The sequence below is a fragment of the Ptychodera flava genome, chromosome 12 (genome assembly GCF_041260155.1).
Source record: "Ptychodera flava strain L36383 chromosome 12, AS_Pfla_20210202, whole genome shotgun sequence".
In the NCBI taxonomy this organism is placed as follows: Eukaryota; Metazoa; Hemichordata; class Enteropneusta; family Ptychoderidae; genus Ptychodera; species Ptychodera flava.
In genome coordinates this window covers 14,519,209-14,537,630 of record NC_091939.1, presented here as the reverse complement: position 1 = coordinate 14,537,630, position 18,422 = coordinate 14,519,209, and the positions used below count along the sequence as shown (strand labels likewise).

Sequence of the window (18,422 nt, the reverse complement as noted above, 5' to 3'; positions counted from 1 at the left end):
GCAATGGTAACTTTGCACGAACAGAATGGGCATACCAGTACTGTCAACGCCCTGATAATTCCCGAGATTTCGTCCAACCTATTCAACCACGTGTCCGCAGAAATACTCAACTCAGACCATCTACATGGATTAAAGCTTGCCCACCCTGTTTCCAATGTTAAAACTATGGAAATTGATGTGCTCATCGGAGCTGATCAATATTGGAACTTTGTTGGAAACCATATCGTGCGCGGGGCAGGTCCAACTGCAATATCATCTAAGTTCGGCTACTTGTTGTCCGGTCCTACTGGAAAGCGTGGGAAATTGGACTCTGACATTAATATTCATCACGTGAACGTAGAAACACACACCGACGATGACATACGAAACTGGTGGAATTTAGAGCTCATCGGAGTGAAGGCAGACTCGCAAAATGATGAAAATACCGACTTCGAAACATATCGGGACACTCATCTACGTGTTGAAAATGGTAAATACATTGCCCGTTTACCATGGAAAACTGATCATCCGCCACTGCCTTCAAACTATGCGGCAACTGAAAATCGCACGCGCGCTATGGTTCGCCGTTTGGCCCCTGACTTAACGAAGAGATATGACGATATCATCACCGATCAACTGCGCCGAGACTTCGTCGAGAAGATTCAAGATGACAACAAAACTGAAGGACATTATTTGCCGCATCGAGCTGTCAAGAAGGACTCAGTTACCACTCCGATACGTATTGTATACGACTGCAGTAGCAAACAAAATGCTGACTCGGCAAGTCTAAACGACTGTCTTCAAACTGGGCCGTCATTAATCAATGATTTACCTGCCATTTTGCTACGATTTCGCGCTAACCGAATCGCTTTCGTCAGTGACATTGAAAAGGCATTCTTAAACATACGTCTAGAGGAAGACGAGCGTCAATACACCAAATTTCTTTGGTTATCGGACATTCGTGATCCCGAAAGTCCATTTGATGTTTATCAATTCAAGTCGGTTCTGTTTGGGGCGGCTTGTTCCCCATTCATGCTCAACGCTGTAATCAAGACCCACTTGGAAAGTAATGCCTCCATACCGACTGCTGATGACCTCAAACATAATATTTATGTTGACAATGTGATAGACGGTGCAGAGTCTGATGAGAAGGCCGTGTCATATTACAACGACGCAAACCACCTCATGCAGTCGTGTGGGTTCAAGCTGCGCTCATGGACGTCCAACAGTGAACGACTATGTGAACTCGCAAAACAGGATGATATCTACGAACCCTCCCATGATGTACCAGTACTCGGCCTGCGTTGGGAACCAGATAGCGACAAGATGACCTACTCAGAAAATAATAGCGAGCCTATTCCAAATGAATTGATAACGAAACGAGATGTTCTCAGTTCCTCGGCTACACTGTACGACCCACTGGGCTTCGTAGCTCCAGTTCACATCAGAGCTAAACTCTTTGAAATTTCTAAGTTTTTTGTTCAAACGAATCATTTATTGATAATTCATATTGAAAGTGTTCAAGATTATCTTTCGTCGCCGGGAGAATGTCGGAGAACAAATGACACATCATTTGAACATTATTAATAGGACTAAGCAGAGCCTATGTGTTATCCTTCTACCAATCAGACTCTTCGTAACTTTCGTCCAAGGACTGTGGACTATAATCTCCCGCCAAAAAAATGTTTATCCTTTGGTGTTCTATTACATTCGGTGCATGCGCTTTGGTGCCTTTACATGTAATTGCTACAGTTGTGTTCCGGTTGGCGCCTTTTTATCTCATGGCGTGTTCAGTAATAAAGCTTGTGTTCTCAGCATGAACTGGTGTCGTTCGCAGTTCTGTGTATAAGTCAGACAAGAACCTTGATCATAAAACCCCATCACGACATGATATTCACTATGAAATTATCATTGTACATATTCACTGAGGTGTTGCTTCTGCTACCCCCAATATTGTGTTTGATTCGTGATTGATAATAGTTTCTCGCTTTCTCGGCACTGGTAGCACGCCCTCTATCTCAGCCAAGTCCCGAATATCAACGGCAGAAGGTGGTTAAGAGAACAGTTTTCGAAGTTCAAGACTGACACCACTTTACCCTTATACAAAGGGGAAACTTGATCTTCTGGAGGTTTTTCAATCATTTAACATTCGGATATCAAAGTCGAATCATATTCATGTACGCATTCTGAGCCTGTAAATTTATAAGGAATGAAGCAAATTAAGAAAAGGGATGGTACACCAATGATAGGTATTTGGCCCTCGACTCTCATGAATTTGTGCCGTCAGCTACACAATTACGATTGGACATCGCCATGTACAGAGGCAGAGAAGTAAAACGTATCCTGCGGTATTAACAACTTGAACATACCATCATGTAATTATAGATTTTACCAATCCATCTGACATCCAGTTTATGTACGAGGCAAGTTTCTGTAGATCCTCAAGCCTTCTGTAACATACAGTGAATTACCAGCACTATCAGAATACCATCTCAATATCACAGGATTTTGCACAGTACGAACAACAGTTAATAAATTTCGAGACCATGTTTCCGGTATTTATCTCATAGTACTATTCTCAGACATTCGATTGCTAACTTGATATATATCTACGGATATTTGTAAGCACATGTAAATTTAAGATTCTGCCGACAGAAATTTAAACGACTGATGCACTGGCTATGATTCTTCGAATTGCTTTTAAATTTCCGGGGAAAGCCGACCGGCTCATCTGTAACTCTGCTCACAGTATCCGGAGCGAAAGATCAAAGCTTACGACTCGGTTCGTTGAAATATTGTGTTTTGTAAATATGTTCTCAATTGATATCTTTGACCTTGTACATTATCTACATTACCTGAAATACATACATACATACATACATACATACATACATACATACATACATACATACATACATACATACATGCATACATACTACGTATGTACCCATGTATGCGTACGATGGACACGTACGTATGTATGATGCAACTGTATCGAAATATATTCTATATTTTATCTATATGCATCTATGTTAGTACATGACACGTTAGTCAAGCTATCTATCAACCCCTACGTACCAATTCTCAAAGTCGCCTAGTTGACTGTTCCTCAGTGATGACCCTATCGTCCGCACCATAGTTGACTGACAGTATGACTGCACGATTAGAGACTTCACATCATGTAAACACGAGAGCAACTCAGCGAGCAACAAAACAGAGAAAGAAAAAAGTGACTTCTGAACATCGCTTACTAACTAAGCAACTGCTCCATTTTAAGGACTTCAAATTTTACATTCAGGATGATTTTAATTTATTGATTGAGCACATCATAAATTTTGATGCGACAGGATTATTTTCCTCGATTATAGAACCCAGCGTATGCGGATTTGTGAAACAAATATCTCGCGAGAATTATCTTTGACTGAGAAATTCATCATCACTTTCACGCAGTCAATTTCGAATCAAAGAACTCTCTTCTGTGTAACAGCAATTTACTATTGCCCGTATCATACGACTAGCCGACTTCATCAATTGCCGATTACCACGAGACAACAATCAAGCGCGATATTTCTCTCTACTTTTGACATGCAGATGTCGCCATTTTATTTTTTTATTTTTTTATTTTTTGAAATATATGCATGATGATGTTTAAGATATATCCCCAGAATTATTACTATGTCTTTATGTTAAATGAATTGAGCTCCTTAATCTTTAAAGCGGCGGTTTTCAATTTTAGAATGTGTGTAAAAGTGGAATATTCAGTAGTACAGTGAGCCTACTACTCAGATAAGAAGAATATGCCGCATTTCTTTTCACTTGATTCCATCTTATTTGTGGAGCCCTGCGGGCAGTTAAAATGCTACCTTCTTGATTTATGGGGAAGCAAATCGTCGTACACATTTAGGCACAGAGTTATATAGTATCATCAGAACATATTGTATGGAGTAGACAGTATTGAACAGACATCGATGAGATAAACTCCTGAAATCAAAAGTTTACCCGCCAAGTACGGCATGTGCGCATGCGTTAGAACAATACAATTGTTTCAAACGTCGATATAAACATCAACAAAGGTAACGCAAAAAATTACAGCGAAAATATATATATATATATATATATATATATATATATATATATATATATATATATATATATATATATATATATATATATATATATATTCCCGGAGGGTTTGACACTAGGAAAAATGCTCAAGTTTATGTATTCAAAACATTCTTGCGTATAGCCAGCCAGAAAGGAGCCGTTGCAGATGACTTTGACCCCGGTCCCTGCCGGAAATGCTGACCCCGGTCCCTGTCGGAAATACTGAAATTTGATGAAAGGCTGTTTATGAATAACTCTGAGTTTTTCAATAAAATGATGTGGTTCAAGGACGCTTTACGTAATAAGTGTGTATTATATATGATCGCCGAAATGAAATGAGTCTCAAATCTTATGGTTGTTGATTAAACCATAAATCTCGTCGGCAATCAAGATGTTATCAAACTGGAAACGTTTTAGGAAGTCAAAGGTCAAATGATAAATGAGCCAGTCGGTGCCACGAGTCTAAATGCTCGCTTATTAAGATCGATGGAGATTATTACTTAAAATTAATCCCGGTAAATGCCTTTTAATGGGTTTTCAGCAAAAAATTCTTAGCATCCGAGAATTGTGAAAACTAAAAATTCAGGGATGGGCATCTGATCGTAGCAGTGATGTAATTTTGAATGGAAATAGGCTTATACAAATACAAAATTATGAGTTGGAGGTTTCATAGAAACTTTTTCTTCCCCTCGCAGTTTCATACATTCGAGTTGCCGTGTTTTTAAGACAATATATTGTCTTTCTTCAACTTTACTTTTGTTCATTTAAAAAATCAACACTTACTTGAATAAGATTTGAATGATAAAAACATGTTTTCCGGCGGTGCATGGCTTTGCGTGTCAAGATTTCCAGGTTGGCAAATGTTTCCGCGTCACGTCACTTCTCCAGATTGGTGCCCATAATCTGAGCAATTGCTGATGTTATTATATTCCCTCTCCCGAGACATTACTCACACCAAATTCCTTCCTTTGACTAACACAGTTTCCAAGATGTGACTGAACTACAGATGCCGCGCCAGGTGTCTTTAATCCGATTACACTTACGGGAGGCAACTTCAAATTCATCCTGAATTGTATTCGACGATCTGTCGTGGCGACAATCAATTTTGTCAACTTAAAATATATATTGCTACCCCAATTTGACTACATATGGCCAACTCACCGAAAAGATATTCGAAGTCACGACACTGTCGATCTGTTCCTGTATATAATTGAATGAAAGCAGTTCTCTATAGCCTTGTCCTTTCTCTGTTTGTAAGTGATTACAAAACTTTGTGTGATCATTTACATTGTCTCTTGCTTTCATGGTAATATGTGTAAAATTTACTGTTGACGTGCAGCAGCTCGGAAGGTCACATTCGATCGGTAGATTTTTATTTTTTACAGCAACATAAGGAGCCGAGACTATTGTTTATCTGATTGGCTGTTTGAAATGATTTAACATTATACCAACAAGCTACAATCTTCCGAGACGTCCACAGTCCTGTCACTCAAAATTTGTTGCACGAATGGTGACAAACAGTAGGTGATGTTTCACACACTAGCTCGTTCGACGAGAGAGCAAACCCCTTCAAGATGTTTAAAAGCAATCATACAGCGACCACACAAAAGTGAACATTAAGCACTTCATGGTAGATAAGTTAGCCTTGACAATTTTAGGCGAATGCATACATGTTCGGTACAATAACAAATCACTTCCGTCTACGGTTTTATGTATAGTGCCTGACATGAAAGATGATGCACTACGCACACGCATACTCCTTACTTTGGTTGCGTTAAAGGTATACAGTCACCTGTAATCTAAATATGCCCATATATGGTCAAAGGGGCGTTCCTTGGTATTCAAAATGACCATTGAGGGCGCTGTTTTTAAAAAGCGGCCACCCACTTAAAATCTGTGATTTGTTAGATTTTCTCTTTCCATGGGAACTGTGGAAAAATTTGAACAGGTGACAGTATACCTTTAAACTACAGTTACTAGTGTATTAGCACTTGTTTCGGCGAATACAAAATTATCTGACGGTATCTGGTGAGTAATTATCGATCTACAGTCAATTTTGCACTAGTTCTATTGCAATTGCAGTAACAAGTTCAAATTATCTCGATATTGGCATGTACATAGTCTCAAAGGTCAGGTCAGAGAGTCAACATTTGCTTCGAGTGAATCGAGATCTATAGGTAGTTAGGTATGTGGGTGGGTAGGGGAGAGAGAGAGAGAGAGAGAGAGAGAGAGAGAGAGAGAGAGAGATTTTGAAATTGTGGTTAACTTAAAGTTCCGGTACCAGTATTGGGTCCCTCCAACCAAGGAATTCTCCGCAAAGACGGGAGCTGGCAACCCCTTTAAAGTATATATTTTCTGCAAGCCTAGATATTGGTGAATGCTGTTATTTGCATTTTGTAATCATTATTTACATAAAGATCACATGACGATAAATTTGAGTAACCTCTCAAAAATCGGATTTTTTCTTCCCCTGTACAAACGCCGCGGTGTTCACATTATGTGTGATCAAAAGCTGTTGTGTCAATCTTGCAAAATGTGTCTGCAATTTGTGTTTGAGCTCTCAGTCGTTTTCTATATAACGTAACAATTGTTCCGGCTTGTAATTGATCCATGGTCTAACACCTGTAAGAGAGCCCGTAACAAAAAATCGAGGGTAGATAAAAAAAATGCATTTACAGCTTGCAAAAAGAACTCATGTTGGAAGCACTCTCAGCGCTGAGCCTTCCATAATGTGATCGGTACGCTTTGTGAGTACAAGCAAAGCTTGAGAATCTTATAATTGATTTAGAAGCTTAATTGTTTGTGTTGATGGCAGAATATCGAGAATCGGTTTATGTACACGTAGAATTTTACGCATCACCTGTCGTCAATTGGCTTCGAAGGCTTTCCAAAAATCTTGAATGGGGTTTCTCACTTACCGACTTTTGCATTAGCTAGCTTCATTGACTTGAGGTGGTATGTGCCTCGAAGTGACAGACTTAAACTATTGCTCAAACTTTCCTCATAGGAAACCTTCAACCATTCTCTTTCAAAGTTAAGAATAAAATCATGGTCACCGTGCAAATTTTGATACCAGAGAAACAATTCACCTTAATTTACCGATATATGAAATTTAAAGTGGCTGGCACCCTTACGATAACTCTGATGGATAAAAACTAAATTTTCGATTTCACGCAAAAACGGTAAAAGTTTTATTTACTCAAAATTCTTCAAAATAAGCCAACGTAAGTGGTAGTTACGAAAATTATTGTAAAAAAAAATTGAGAGTACGAATATCTGTCCCTGGGGTGCATTTCACCTTGAATGACAAGTGGTCCCGTTCGTTTATCCTTCGCTTCATTCAATAATATTTAATATATAGCCGGAAGCATCTACAAAATTCTGCCTTGAGGAAATGGTTTTGAGTAATGAATTGAACTAAATCGACAGAATATCTTAAGATGACAGCTACGCTTCAAATCATCGTACTGCATACATGTAACTGTCGAAAAATGCTCTGCTGAACGTGCCAAATTATACAGAGACGAGTGTTTTAACTAGAAAGTACACCTTCCATATTGTAGGATACCTTGGTGACACATAGTGGCTTAGCAGATTTAAGAATACTCATGTTTCGATTTTTAAAAAATGAATGATTCATGATTGGTATCTTTTTAATTCTTTATAAATTAAGTAAGTGTGTGTAAGAGACGGGCAGACAGACAGGCAGACAGACAGACAGACACACGCACAGGTAGACAGATAAGCAGAAACAAACAAAAACAGATATACAGAGGATACTGCTGTGCTTATGGTCTGTCAAGATTACGAAGGATGGTTCTTGTCTGAACATATGCGACGTTTAGGCGAACCATACTTCTTGCAAACATTATTAAAATCGTGTCAAACTCTTATGGTCCTCTTTATGGCAATCTGTCCACTGGACGGCCACCTTCACGAAAACTTTTACATATTAGGGGTGGACCATTTGATATCCTGAGGGGGGCTTGGAAGATTTGGGGAAAAAAAAAGATGCCAGGTGGAGTTGCTCGAAAAAAAAAATCTGGCTTTAAGTGGCTGATGGAAAAACAATTATGGACCATTGCGACTCGGAAAAAAAAAATCTTGGCAATTGTTCGATGCACACTGCAGCATCAATAAAAATCAAGCAGTAGCTCTGGAGTTTTATAAAGCATAAACCATTTCAAGCTTGAGGAACAATAACTGAATATGAACAATTGTACTTTATACATGACCTTCTGATTAGAGGAAGTATGCTGAAATTGAAATTGCTCACCAGTGTTTTCCAGAAATGTGTAAATCTGAATGTATGGATTTTGTCAAAATACCACAAGAAGAGAGACAGCCTGCAAACATTTTACTATTATCGTTTGCGTATAGAAAACTCATAACAATGAAAAAATGCGTAGAGACTCAATCCAATGCATAATATTATTGCGCATTGGATCGACTCTCTACACATTTTTTCATTGTTATGAGTTTTCTATATACGTATGTTTTATTTGTAAATGCGAACACTGTTATAATGAATTATCTTACCAATGCTTTTCTTAACAAAAGCGAATGTGTTTTGATTAGAAATGAATGAGTTTGATGGTTTGGGGGAAACTACTATGTGGTAATGAAGAATGGGAAATGGGCAATGAAATGAGCAGACAGCAGGTGATTTAAGATTAAATGTTACATCTTCACTGCAAATAAAACCATAAGTGTGTCATAAATAATACAAACAAAACAAAATCATGTTTGTTTGTTTTGTTGTATGTGAGCCACGTCTAAGACACACAACAAAAGTACTGTTTCAGTCTGTAAATGTCACCTCAGATGCCACCAGAGAAAACCATTTCCACTCCAAAATTTCATTTTTCGCCTTGCGAGAGGGGGGACACCCCCTCTCGCGCTCCTCCCCCCCCCCTCGTTCGCTACGCTCACTCGCCACTCAGCCGCTTCACTCCCTCGCAGTCCACCCATCTACTTTCTTAAATTACCCGGCTACTTTCAATGTAAGGACAACACTGACAAGTAAATGCTATAAATGTACATGATTTTACAAATATGTTTTTGTAAAGTGAATCAAAAATGTACATGTATTTATATATCTTTATTTAGTTTCTTGAATATAGTCTGTGTGCGATAGAACAGCATCTTGTTACTGGGTGTGAAAAACCAAGCAAACAAACATTGCACCGAAATTTGGTAAAAAAAAAATATATCTTGAAGAAGCTAAGTGAAAAAAAAGTTGCCAGCATATGCCCTGTAGAAAAAAAATAATTCATGGTGAAGCACGTGGGAAAAAAAATAATGGCTCTCCACCAATCTTCCAAGCCCCCCCCCCCCCAGGATATCAAATGGTCCACCCCTTATTCTTCACGGTCCCTGTGGGTCATCACTTCATGATGGGGCATGTGAAGCTGTTCTCCCTATCATGTCAGAAACTTGCAAAGTAACGAAGAGATTTCGGTCAGGCCACGAGCACATCAGTGCATGTGTTGACTGCGCATGTATATCGCCCAACATGGTTCGTATCTTTCTCTTGACTTGCGGACGAAGCCATACTTGCAGTCTTTCAACCAAGCCTTTACGGTTAATTAAACAACAACAAGCAGGTACCTGAAGACGCTGAAATTCCTTAAGCTGAGATATTGGATCAGACCCATGGGATCTCCTCAGACAGCTGTTAATGATACTCAGATCTCAATATAACAACGACTGTTGAAAAGTAAAATTGATACCTTGGACCCAGGAGACAACTGTCAAGCTCTCTTACTGTTAAAACAAGTGTGCTAATCACCCGTATGAGTATCGACTTAATAGGGTTGATAAGTATAGCATTTCTATTCATCTCATAGGTCAAACTCGCAATCAAGATTCTTCCAGGTTCATGGAAAGGCATTCATTTGAATGAAATCTGTCATCATTTTTTCAAATATCTCCCGACAAGAAATGAAAAACTGTACCACAAAGAATACCGTCAATTAATTTCACTGTATTTTTGGAATTTTTTTCAAATTTTGAGATCAGTTCAAAATCTCAGCAATACATTTTTCCTGACTGAAACTAAAAATCATACAGCCTTCGATTTTTATCATTTTTGTAAAGATCATAAATATAACTATTATTCCAATTACATCGAAAGCGTTAAGCTCTCGTTATCTGAAACAAAAGCTCAAAAATATACGCGTGACTTTGTGGTGAAATGACCGTCAGAAGCTGGAACTTAAAGTTTGTGTTTGCCTCGTGCTTCTGTCTTTTAAACAACTACGATGCATATAAATGAAAATTCAATCATTATATTTTGTTGACTCCTTAAATTAATCCGGGTCCAAACTTTCGAATTACTTTGATTGTCCTGTTGGCGTTAGACAGGGTTGCATGTCAAGTCCTGTACTCTTTATTTTATATACATCTATATATATATATATATATATATATATATATATATATATATATATATATATATATATATATATATATATACATATATATTATATATATAACGATATTTATATATATATATATTATATATATATTATATATATGTGTGTGTGTGTGTGTGTGTGTGTGTGTGTGTGTGTGTGAATTTATTGCATTGCTGCATGCTGACGATGTCACAATTTTTGCTGACTCAGTTTTTAATTTACAGACATCGATCAGCGTTTAATTACACACATAATTATAAAAATAACATACACGGTGTTTCGATATATGGCATATGTATGTGTGCGATCATCTCACCTTCCGTACATCTATATGAGTCTGCTTTAAGATGGTTTGATATTGTTTAGTATTTCCATTGTAATATTGTAACTTTACAATCTCTCTCTCTCTCTCTCTCTCTCTCTCTCTCTCTCTCTCTCTCTCTCTCTCTCTCTCTCTCTCTCTCTCTCTCTCTCTCTCTCTCTTCACAGCTATAACAGTCCGCAGGTGTCCAAGATTCGGGCTTCCAGTTTTCGATGGTTCAGATCTAGAGGACTTTGAGTGTGTGGGAAAAGGTAACAACACAGTAAAAACCGACGCAAATTATTAACAGACAGGCGATTCGAGTGGGTGTAGCCGATGGTGAACCTCGTTATGAAAATTGGCTGCTGGTATACGCATGGTTGCGTTCAGTCATCATCACCACTCTTTCTCTACGATTTAACGTCGTTCGCGTCCTCGCCGTTCGTAGCGATAATACACAAGGGTTGAGCACATCCTGATTGTCTTGGTTTTTGGCGAGAAGCTGCCTTTGCCTAGATTGAAACATTATCACTTGGCAAACTGTCAGCCAAGGAGCAAGGGAGTTACAACATAATCCTGTAAATCGTTGTGTATCTCTGATAAATATACCTATTGTACAACAGATATTCCAAACGTTAAACACAATTTAGAGAAATGTATTTTCAATGTTCCGTTATTGTTTAGTGGAAGATCCAGCTGTGCCAACAAAGGGCGTCACCCGAGTGGCAGACGAGCACGAAGGATATTGTGTGGTAAGGTGTGGTTTGTGAATGACAGTTTTTCTCTCAGCTGTTTCTCTCGTGACTCAAAATAAGCAGTTTGAAGTACCACAGTAGGAAACATGTACGCGACGATGGCTAAAGACGATCGCCCTCCTACAACTGGCAGTGTACTCGTCAGGACCACGTCGAACCCTGAACGCAAGCGCCGCCGTCTGCAAGCACATGCACAGCAGCAGAGCATGGATCGGTCGCCAAACATGGCGCACGGAAAGTGCAACGCTACGACGTCGGGCCGGAGAGTCTCCCTCCCCCTGCGGAGCCGGTCATGCGGCCATGGGAAACTCGATGGAGATTGCCGGGGAACTTCTTCGAACAAAAATGATATCAGGGGCAAACGAAGAAACAAATCCGACAGTTCACGTCTGCTGCGCGGGAAAGGCTCGCTGGAAACAAGTTCTAACGACAGCGATCAGAGTTTGGAGAATAGCAACGCTTCTGAATCGTTGCTGCCAAGTAGGGGCGATCGGAAAGCGGCTTCGAATTACCAACGACTGCATCGAGAGTGGTCGGACTCGCAGTTTGATCTCCTGAAGGAGGAAGAATCTTGTAAAACGTGTCCCTCTTGCCAGGGAAGGGCAGACGGCCATCGTTTGACCATGACGCGAAGTGGCAGTCTGCTAGATCCTATCGCCGATGCGATTCGTCGACGCGCTTCAAACGTCGGCATGATCAAATTTGCCCCGTCTCCCTTTCTGGAAGAATTGGAAGACAGTAACTCTACGGTAGTCGCAGGGAGCGAGGCCGTGGTCCTCAAACGACAAATCGGCGTGTTCGATTGTGTATCTATCATAGTCGGCGTTATCATCGGTTCGGGGATATTCGTCGCTCCGAAGGGGATACTGTTGAACACTGGCGGTTCTGTTGGCGTGGCCCTGATTGTATGGGTACTCTGCGGTATCCTGTCGGCGATAGGTGCTCTGTGCTATGCAGAATTAGGGACGACCATCACAAAATCAGGGGGCGATTTTGTGTACCTGTTGGAATCATTCGGACCGCTCATCGCTTTCCTCCGACTGTGGACTTCGCTGATAGCTATCCGACCAGCCGTAGTTGTTGTTATTGCTATAACGTTTGCAAAATATGTTACACTACCGGTTATGGATTATTGCAGTGTCCCGGATGTGGTGGTCAGACTTGTAGCCGCTCTACTCATCTGTAAGTACGCGACCCATCAAGCCGCAATGTGTCTTTGTCTTATTGAGATTGTACGTGTATATTTTGTGAGTGTCGATTTACTGAATGGAATTTCCTCTTAGAGAGCAATACCATTTGAAATATGTGAGAGATGTAGTCACTTCTCTCGAAAGATAAACACAAGCTTGTTATTGTTCTGTTAAGAAAGTATCCCAGTTAACCAGCAGTTTGAGGGGAATTTTTGTCAATGTGGACAGCAAAAACGCATCCAGCTGGCGAGAGTGAATATTTGAAGCACGGCGAAAAAGATTCCAAGCTTGTCGCCTTTGCATTATGTTCAGTATCAATGACAACCCGCGCTCTTTCGTTTGATACTTTTCAATTTTGCCGTGATTTCAGTAGATTAATTTGATAAAAGTACCCATTTTAATCTCGTTTTATCGACAAGACTGATTCTGATTTGATTAAAAGATAATTGCTTCGGAAACTGGAAATATACACGCTCTGAGAGGTACCAATAATTTGATACAAAGACTCGTTGCCACATTTCTATAAACAGAAATATTACACTACGTAATTTCGTTTTGTATAAACTGGTGGCGTTGACACGAAAGCACTCTTCGGGTCAGCTCGAGTCAGCCTATTTTTATATATATTCGCCTGTTGCGTGCACGGCAGCGGAATTTGTTCGCGACCTTGACAGAACGCAGACTTCGAATTTAGAACTTCTTGAAATGAATAGATTTAGTCTTTGGCACATGTAGAGTTCGATCTGTGAAATGTGACTGTGACATAACAAGTTTCGACACTGACATTATATAATCATTTGGATTATAATATTACGCGCGGCACAACCAAGTCGATGAGAACAAACACATTATGCAAGGTGCACATATTTATGGTCAGGTTAGATTCAATTTTTGAATATTCAAGAAAAGATGCTTCAAGATCAAGAAGCCACTTGAAATATTGAGACTCTGGCAAAATTTAACAACGAAAATTATGTCAAATTTGGTGTAGTCGAACAATCACCAAGTTTGCTGTGAAGTGAAAGTATAGCGTACTCACGTCGGCGCGACTGGAAACTAAAATCAACATCGTCGTAGTCAAAATTGCAAACAAAACACTTTTCCCCTCAAAACTGGTTCATTTTCGAAGGATACCAGGTTGCCTATGCTGCTTAGATAAGGCAAACCTGCACAACTATGGCACCATCATTTAGCGTTCACGAGTGCATTGATGTCTATGCCTAAGCATTAAAGCCCGCACGCACTAGTTCGCACAAATCGCCGTAAAAAGCTCAATGCAATTCACAGGTTTATCGTCGCTCATATCTCCGTTCCGTAAGAACTGTATTAATTTCAAACCACTATGAAAATAGGAACATACTTATTCGTCGGTTGCGCATATATATATATATATATATATATATATATATATATATATAATATATATATTATATATATATATATATATATATATATATATATATATATATACACAAAATGTATACAATGTGCCCTCCCGGTTATCACCATAATGGCTTTATGGCACCTCTGAACTTGGGCACGGAGTGTATATATATATATATATATATATATATATATATATATATATATATATATATATATATATAATATATATATATATATAATATATATATATATATATATGTAAACAGGGTCGACTTGAATACACATTCAGGTTTACGTAGTAAAGCTATTACTGTTATCAGTGGAGTGCCTCGATGTGTACTTCACTTTATCTATGTACTCTACATTGCAGTAAATTACTGTCTTCAAAATTTGAAGTTGTAGTGAAATCTTTATAGGCCTCGCTGCAGGCAAGTCGATGATACTTTCCCCGTTGCTCTAAGCCCTTGTTTATTTTTGTGGGTCTGTTTATTACTGAAGTTTTAACTTTGTTTGTATACCTCTGTCCCAGCCGCTGTGTGAGAAGGATTTGGGGTAGCTATATGTCATTTTGTAATATGTCAAGCAAAAGAGCATGAAGTATCACTTAGTGTTCAAAAATGTTAATGACTCCGCGCAAATGCGCTCAGTAGACTTAGCGTGCAATTATATCCGAATTTGACATTTTGAAATGGCGAAATCGCCCCGTGTGGTTTTCATACATTGACTTTTTTCGTCAATTATTCGGCTTGATGTATCGTAATTGATTCCACAACCTTGCAAGGGTTGCATCGTGGAATCAAGCCGCATTGAAATCGCAAGTGAACCTGATTCTTGTAAGGGGTCGTCGATACACGGTTTTGACGCTTTTCACTCTCTGAGAAAACACGCTCAGCTGTTGTACGGGAAGGCGCAGGTTTTCGCAATAATGAAGGACAAACACTGTACTTCAGCGTATTTACTGAAACAAAATACTTTTTTCAATCGCTTGATATTGTGTGTGGTTCATGATCATACCTGTATGTAATTGAAAGGCAACTTTTTTCAAATCAGATTTCAACAACTCCAATCATCCTATTGGCACAACCGTGAAATAAAAAATGGATCCAGTGGTAGTTGAGAATGTTAGGTTAAGATAATTAATGGAAAATATAAGAAATCTCGTAGAACTGAAAAACTCAAATTTACCCCAGAGTAAATAGTGATCGTCTTAAATCCGAGCTTGGAATTAACATAATAAATGTACGTAACGTTGCGTGTATAGAGATCATGGCTTGTCTAAGTATTGCATGTAGATTTTCTTGAGCCCTATTGAATAACCTAAGCAAAATGAATGGTAGTTAGCTTTCTTCTAATCCTAGGTGTCTTACAAAAGCGAGACGGAAAGCGATTTATATTTTTTTCTCAATTTATGTATTTTCTTACTTAATTTATTTGTTTCCGTGCACTCTCAAAATTCATGACGACTGACCCGTAAACGACCGAACAGGGATTTTTTAATGTAGCGGTATTTCTTACGCTAAACGTATACTCAGTTTCATTGTTCAAAACTGTACAGTTCCTGTAGCTGGCCGTACAGACATCGACGCCTTACATATAGCTATATTCACAGCTAATAAGTTCAGAACGACATGTGTAAAGATAAGACACACAACCCATACGTTTCTTTCTCGGCGCCACTTTAGAAAAGCATGCAGGTGTCACATGTCTTCCACTTCGTAAAGTCAGAGACTTCCAGGTGTCTCACCGTTATAATTACTGTAAAGTCCACGTCAACCGTATATCTTGGTCTCGGTGTGAGTGCGTCATGCCCAAATAGTCCAGCTCAAGTTTCTGTGTACCGCGAGCATTGCCTAGCGATAATAATTCCCCGGTAGACACCTAAAGAGTGATCTCTCCCTTCCCTCTGATTTATTTTACACGAGGATGGAACTATTTTAGTTTCAGCGTTACTGGGAAGTTTTGTGAGGAACACTCAGCTATGCAATCCATTGAAAGGGCATCAGACCTGGAGACCCTAGTTGTGGGACGACTGGCCCATGGACTATTGCACTCCCTTCCCCGATAATTGGCCCGGAAAACTGCCTCCTCCCCTTCCGTATCCAGATAGTATTTTCATGAAGTAAAAGAGATATTTTCATATTCAAACTTACATAGGAAGTTGTCTGAGTATTTTACATAGGAAGTTGTCTGAGTATTTATTTTTCAGATTCAGTCCAACTGTTTTAGCCTTGTGATTTTCAAAACAATAATATGTTCAACTCAGTAACTCGCAGTTTAGGGTTTATCTTCTCTAAAAATATCAATTTCATGTTCCAATCGCACAGATTTCTATAAGTTTTGTTTAAGAGTGACGTTCTCCTCTTAGTTCTAAGCCATATGAAGTGAAGCCAAACACGCGGACTGGTGCGTACCGCGGTATCATATCCTCTTCATAAAAGAAGTATTTGAACACAGTAAAATTGTCCACTCTGTTTTCTCCTTTGACAAAGCAGTGACCAAGTCAAACAATATCTGTGTTCACTGTAGGTACATGCTGTAGCATAATGCCATTTTAATATATCATTATCAGCTTATGTCATTATCAGCTTTGTAAATCTGTAAATACCGACTCACGTCTAGGTACGCTTCAGACTTTATATTCTTGTAGTAAGATAATGGCGTCGGCAACTATTTAGTGACGTCATTTTCTAAGTGACTTCTCCAGAAAAGGGACTCGACAGTCTACAGAAATTTGACAATATTTGCATCTTTTGTGACTATTTAATAAATAACATAGCAAATGTCAGACGCATCTGTCCTGGGGCGAATGTCCTACGGAGGTGTTGTCCGGGGACAGTTGTCGAAGGTGGGATGAGGGGGCAGTCGTCCTGGTACCGCTAACTCCAGTTGCGATTTTTGTCATTTTCGGCACTTCAGATTTCATATGTATGTGACATACGGAGTACGGGACGAGGCCTACAACGTGGCGTAATTATATAAACGTCAAAAATGTTACATTTCCGTTTTCTTCGGAATGACCTTTGAACTGACAGGAAAGTCTGCGAACGTTTCACGAAAACGGCAACATCTCGATTAGATTTCTTGCATCTATGGTCCCCGCAAGTTGATTACATTGATTGACACTGTAGGATCGACCCATGAGCTGTCCTCTTCCTTACAAGCGCTGCCTTTCACGATGTGCTAGCGACTTTGTCAAATGCGATATTTTATTTTCGTGTTCGGTTTGCTTGATAGAGGAGTGCACTGCACCTTCCCTAGATATAACTGATATTCAAAGCCCAATTTGCATTTCTGGTACATAAGCTTATAAGAAACCATTTCTTTAATGTACACTATATCGACGGGGGCAACGCTCAGTCAGTTGATAATTCTGCATCTTTCACTTTGCAAATGAACACTTACAGCTTCCTATGCGAAGCAGAAATAACCAAAATGATGAAATAGTGCATTAGTCCATTTAATATCGAGTGAGAAAATGGTTGCTTTATTTGCATATGAATAGAAGTACTGATTGGCTTTGGTGAGCTCTTGTAAATACGTAAAGTCCATTGATAATACACGTAGTTCGTAAACATATCTGCCAGATCGAAACGTAGTGCCAGATTGCCAGGAGAATTTTTAATGGTATTCCATGCTTGTGGGTAGACTTTCTAAACAATGACTAAATAAGCTACTCTTACTGCAACCTGTCCGCTTGGCGACTGCACCTGCTACGCTCCGCTGGCAAGATAAAGAAACCCGTTTTCAAAAGTGACTTCAGAACGTTTCCGAATTTAGGACAGCGACGTCGTGTAAAAGTAGTCTTAAAAGCTCTTCATTTTTCATCGGTTTTTAATTAAAATATGAAACTGGCAACTGTACATGCAAACAAATAATTTATGGCTCATATCGAAATTGTCGCACTCCTATTATTACTATCAAATCATTTAATGGCACGTTGTTTGCCTTGTCACAGCTGAACAAGTAGCCCTCTCAAATATGACAAAATCCTTGAAATTAAAAAAAACAGCATCACATCGAGCCATAATTAGTCTCAGTAGACTTGTCTCTGCATAATACAAGCATCTGCTCTTGCTGTCATCGCCCACTGCAAAAGTTCAACGTTCACAGTGTCTCCTATTTTTGAATTGTCAATAATTCGATATTTTTCATAATGGATTATTTCAGTGGAAGGAAGCTGAAAACGTGATTTTGACCTTTTTTATAGATTATAGATAGTTGATTTATTCAAAATTAAATGCTTTTCAGCTTTCCCGAAGAACAGCAAATAGTTGTAACAATGCAACTT

The 18,422-nt window shown here is 39.1% G+C and overlaps 2 protein-coding genes across 2 annotated transcripts in view; both read left to right on the top strand.

Annotated features, from left to right (window-relative positions):
- Nucleotides 1-3: 3 nt before the first annotated feature.
- On the top strand, nt 4-1,566 carry LOC139146057 (uncharacterized). Its single transcript, XM_070717504.1, has one exon. The coding sequence runs from the start codon at nt 4-6 to the stop codon at nt 1,564-1,566; it is 1,563 nt and encodes a 520-aa protein (XP_070573605.1).
- A 9,434-nt stretch (nt 1,567-11,000) lies between these two features.
- LOC139145136 (cystine/glutamate transporter-like) overlaps nt 11,001-18,422 on the top strand; it is a 78,074-nt gene continuing 70,652 nt past the window's right edge. The window contains exon 1 of the mRNA XM_070716105.1: nt 11,001-12,740. Coding sequence (XP_070572206.1) covers nt 11,645-12,740 — 1,096 coding nt within the window. The 5' untranslated portion in view covers nt 11,001-11,644. The remainder of the gene's footprint in view (nt 12,741-18,422) is intronic.

Excerpts from the sequence above, each read along its gene's own strand:
- LOC139146057 (XM_070717504.1), top strand. The coding sequence starts at position 4 with ATGGTAACTTTGCACGAACAGAATGGGCATACCAGTACTGTCAACGCC.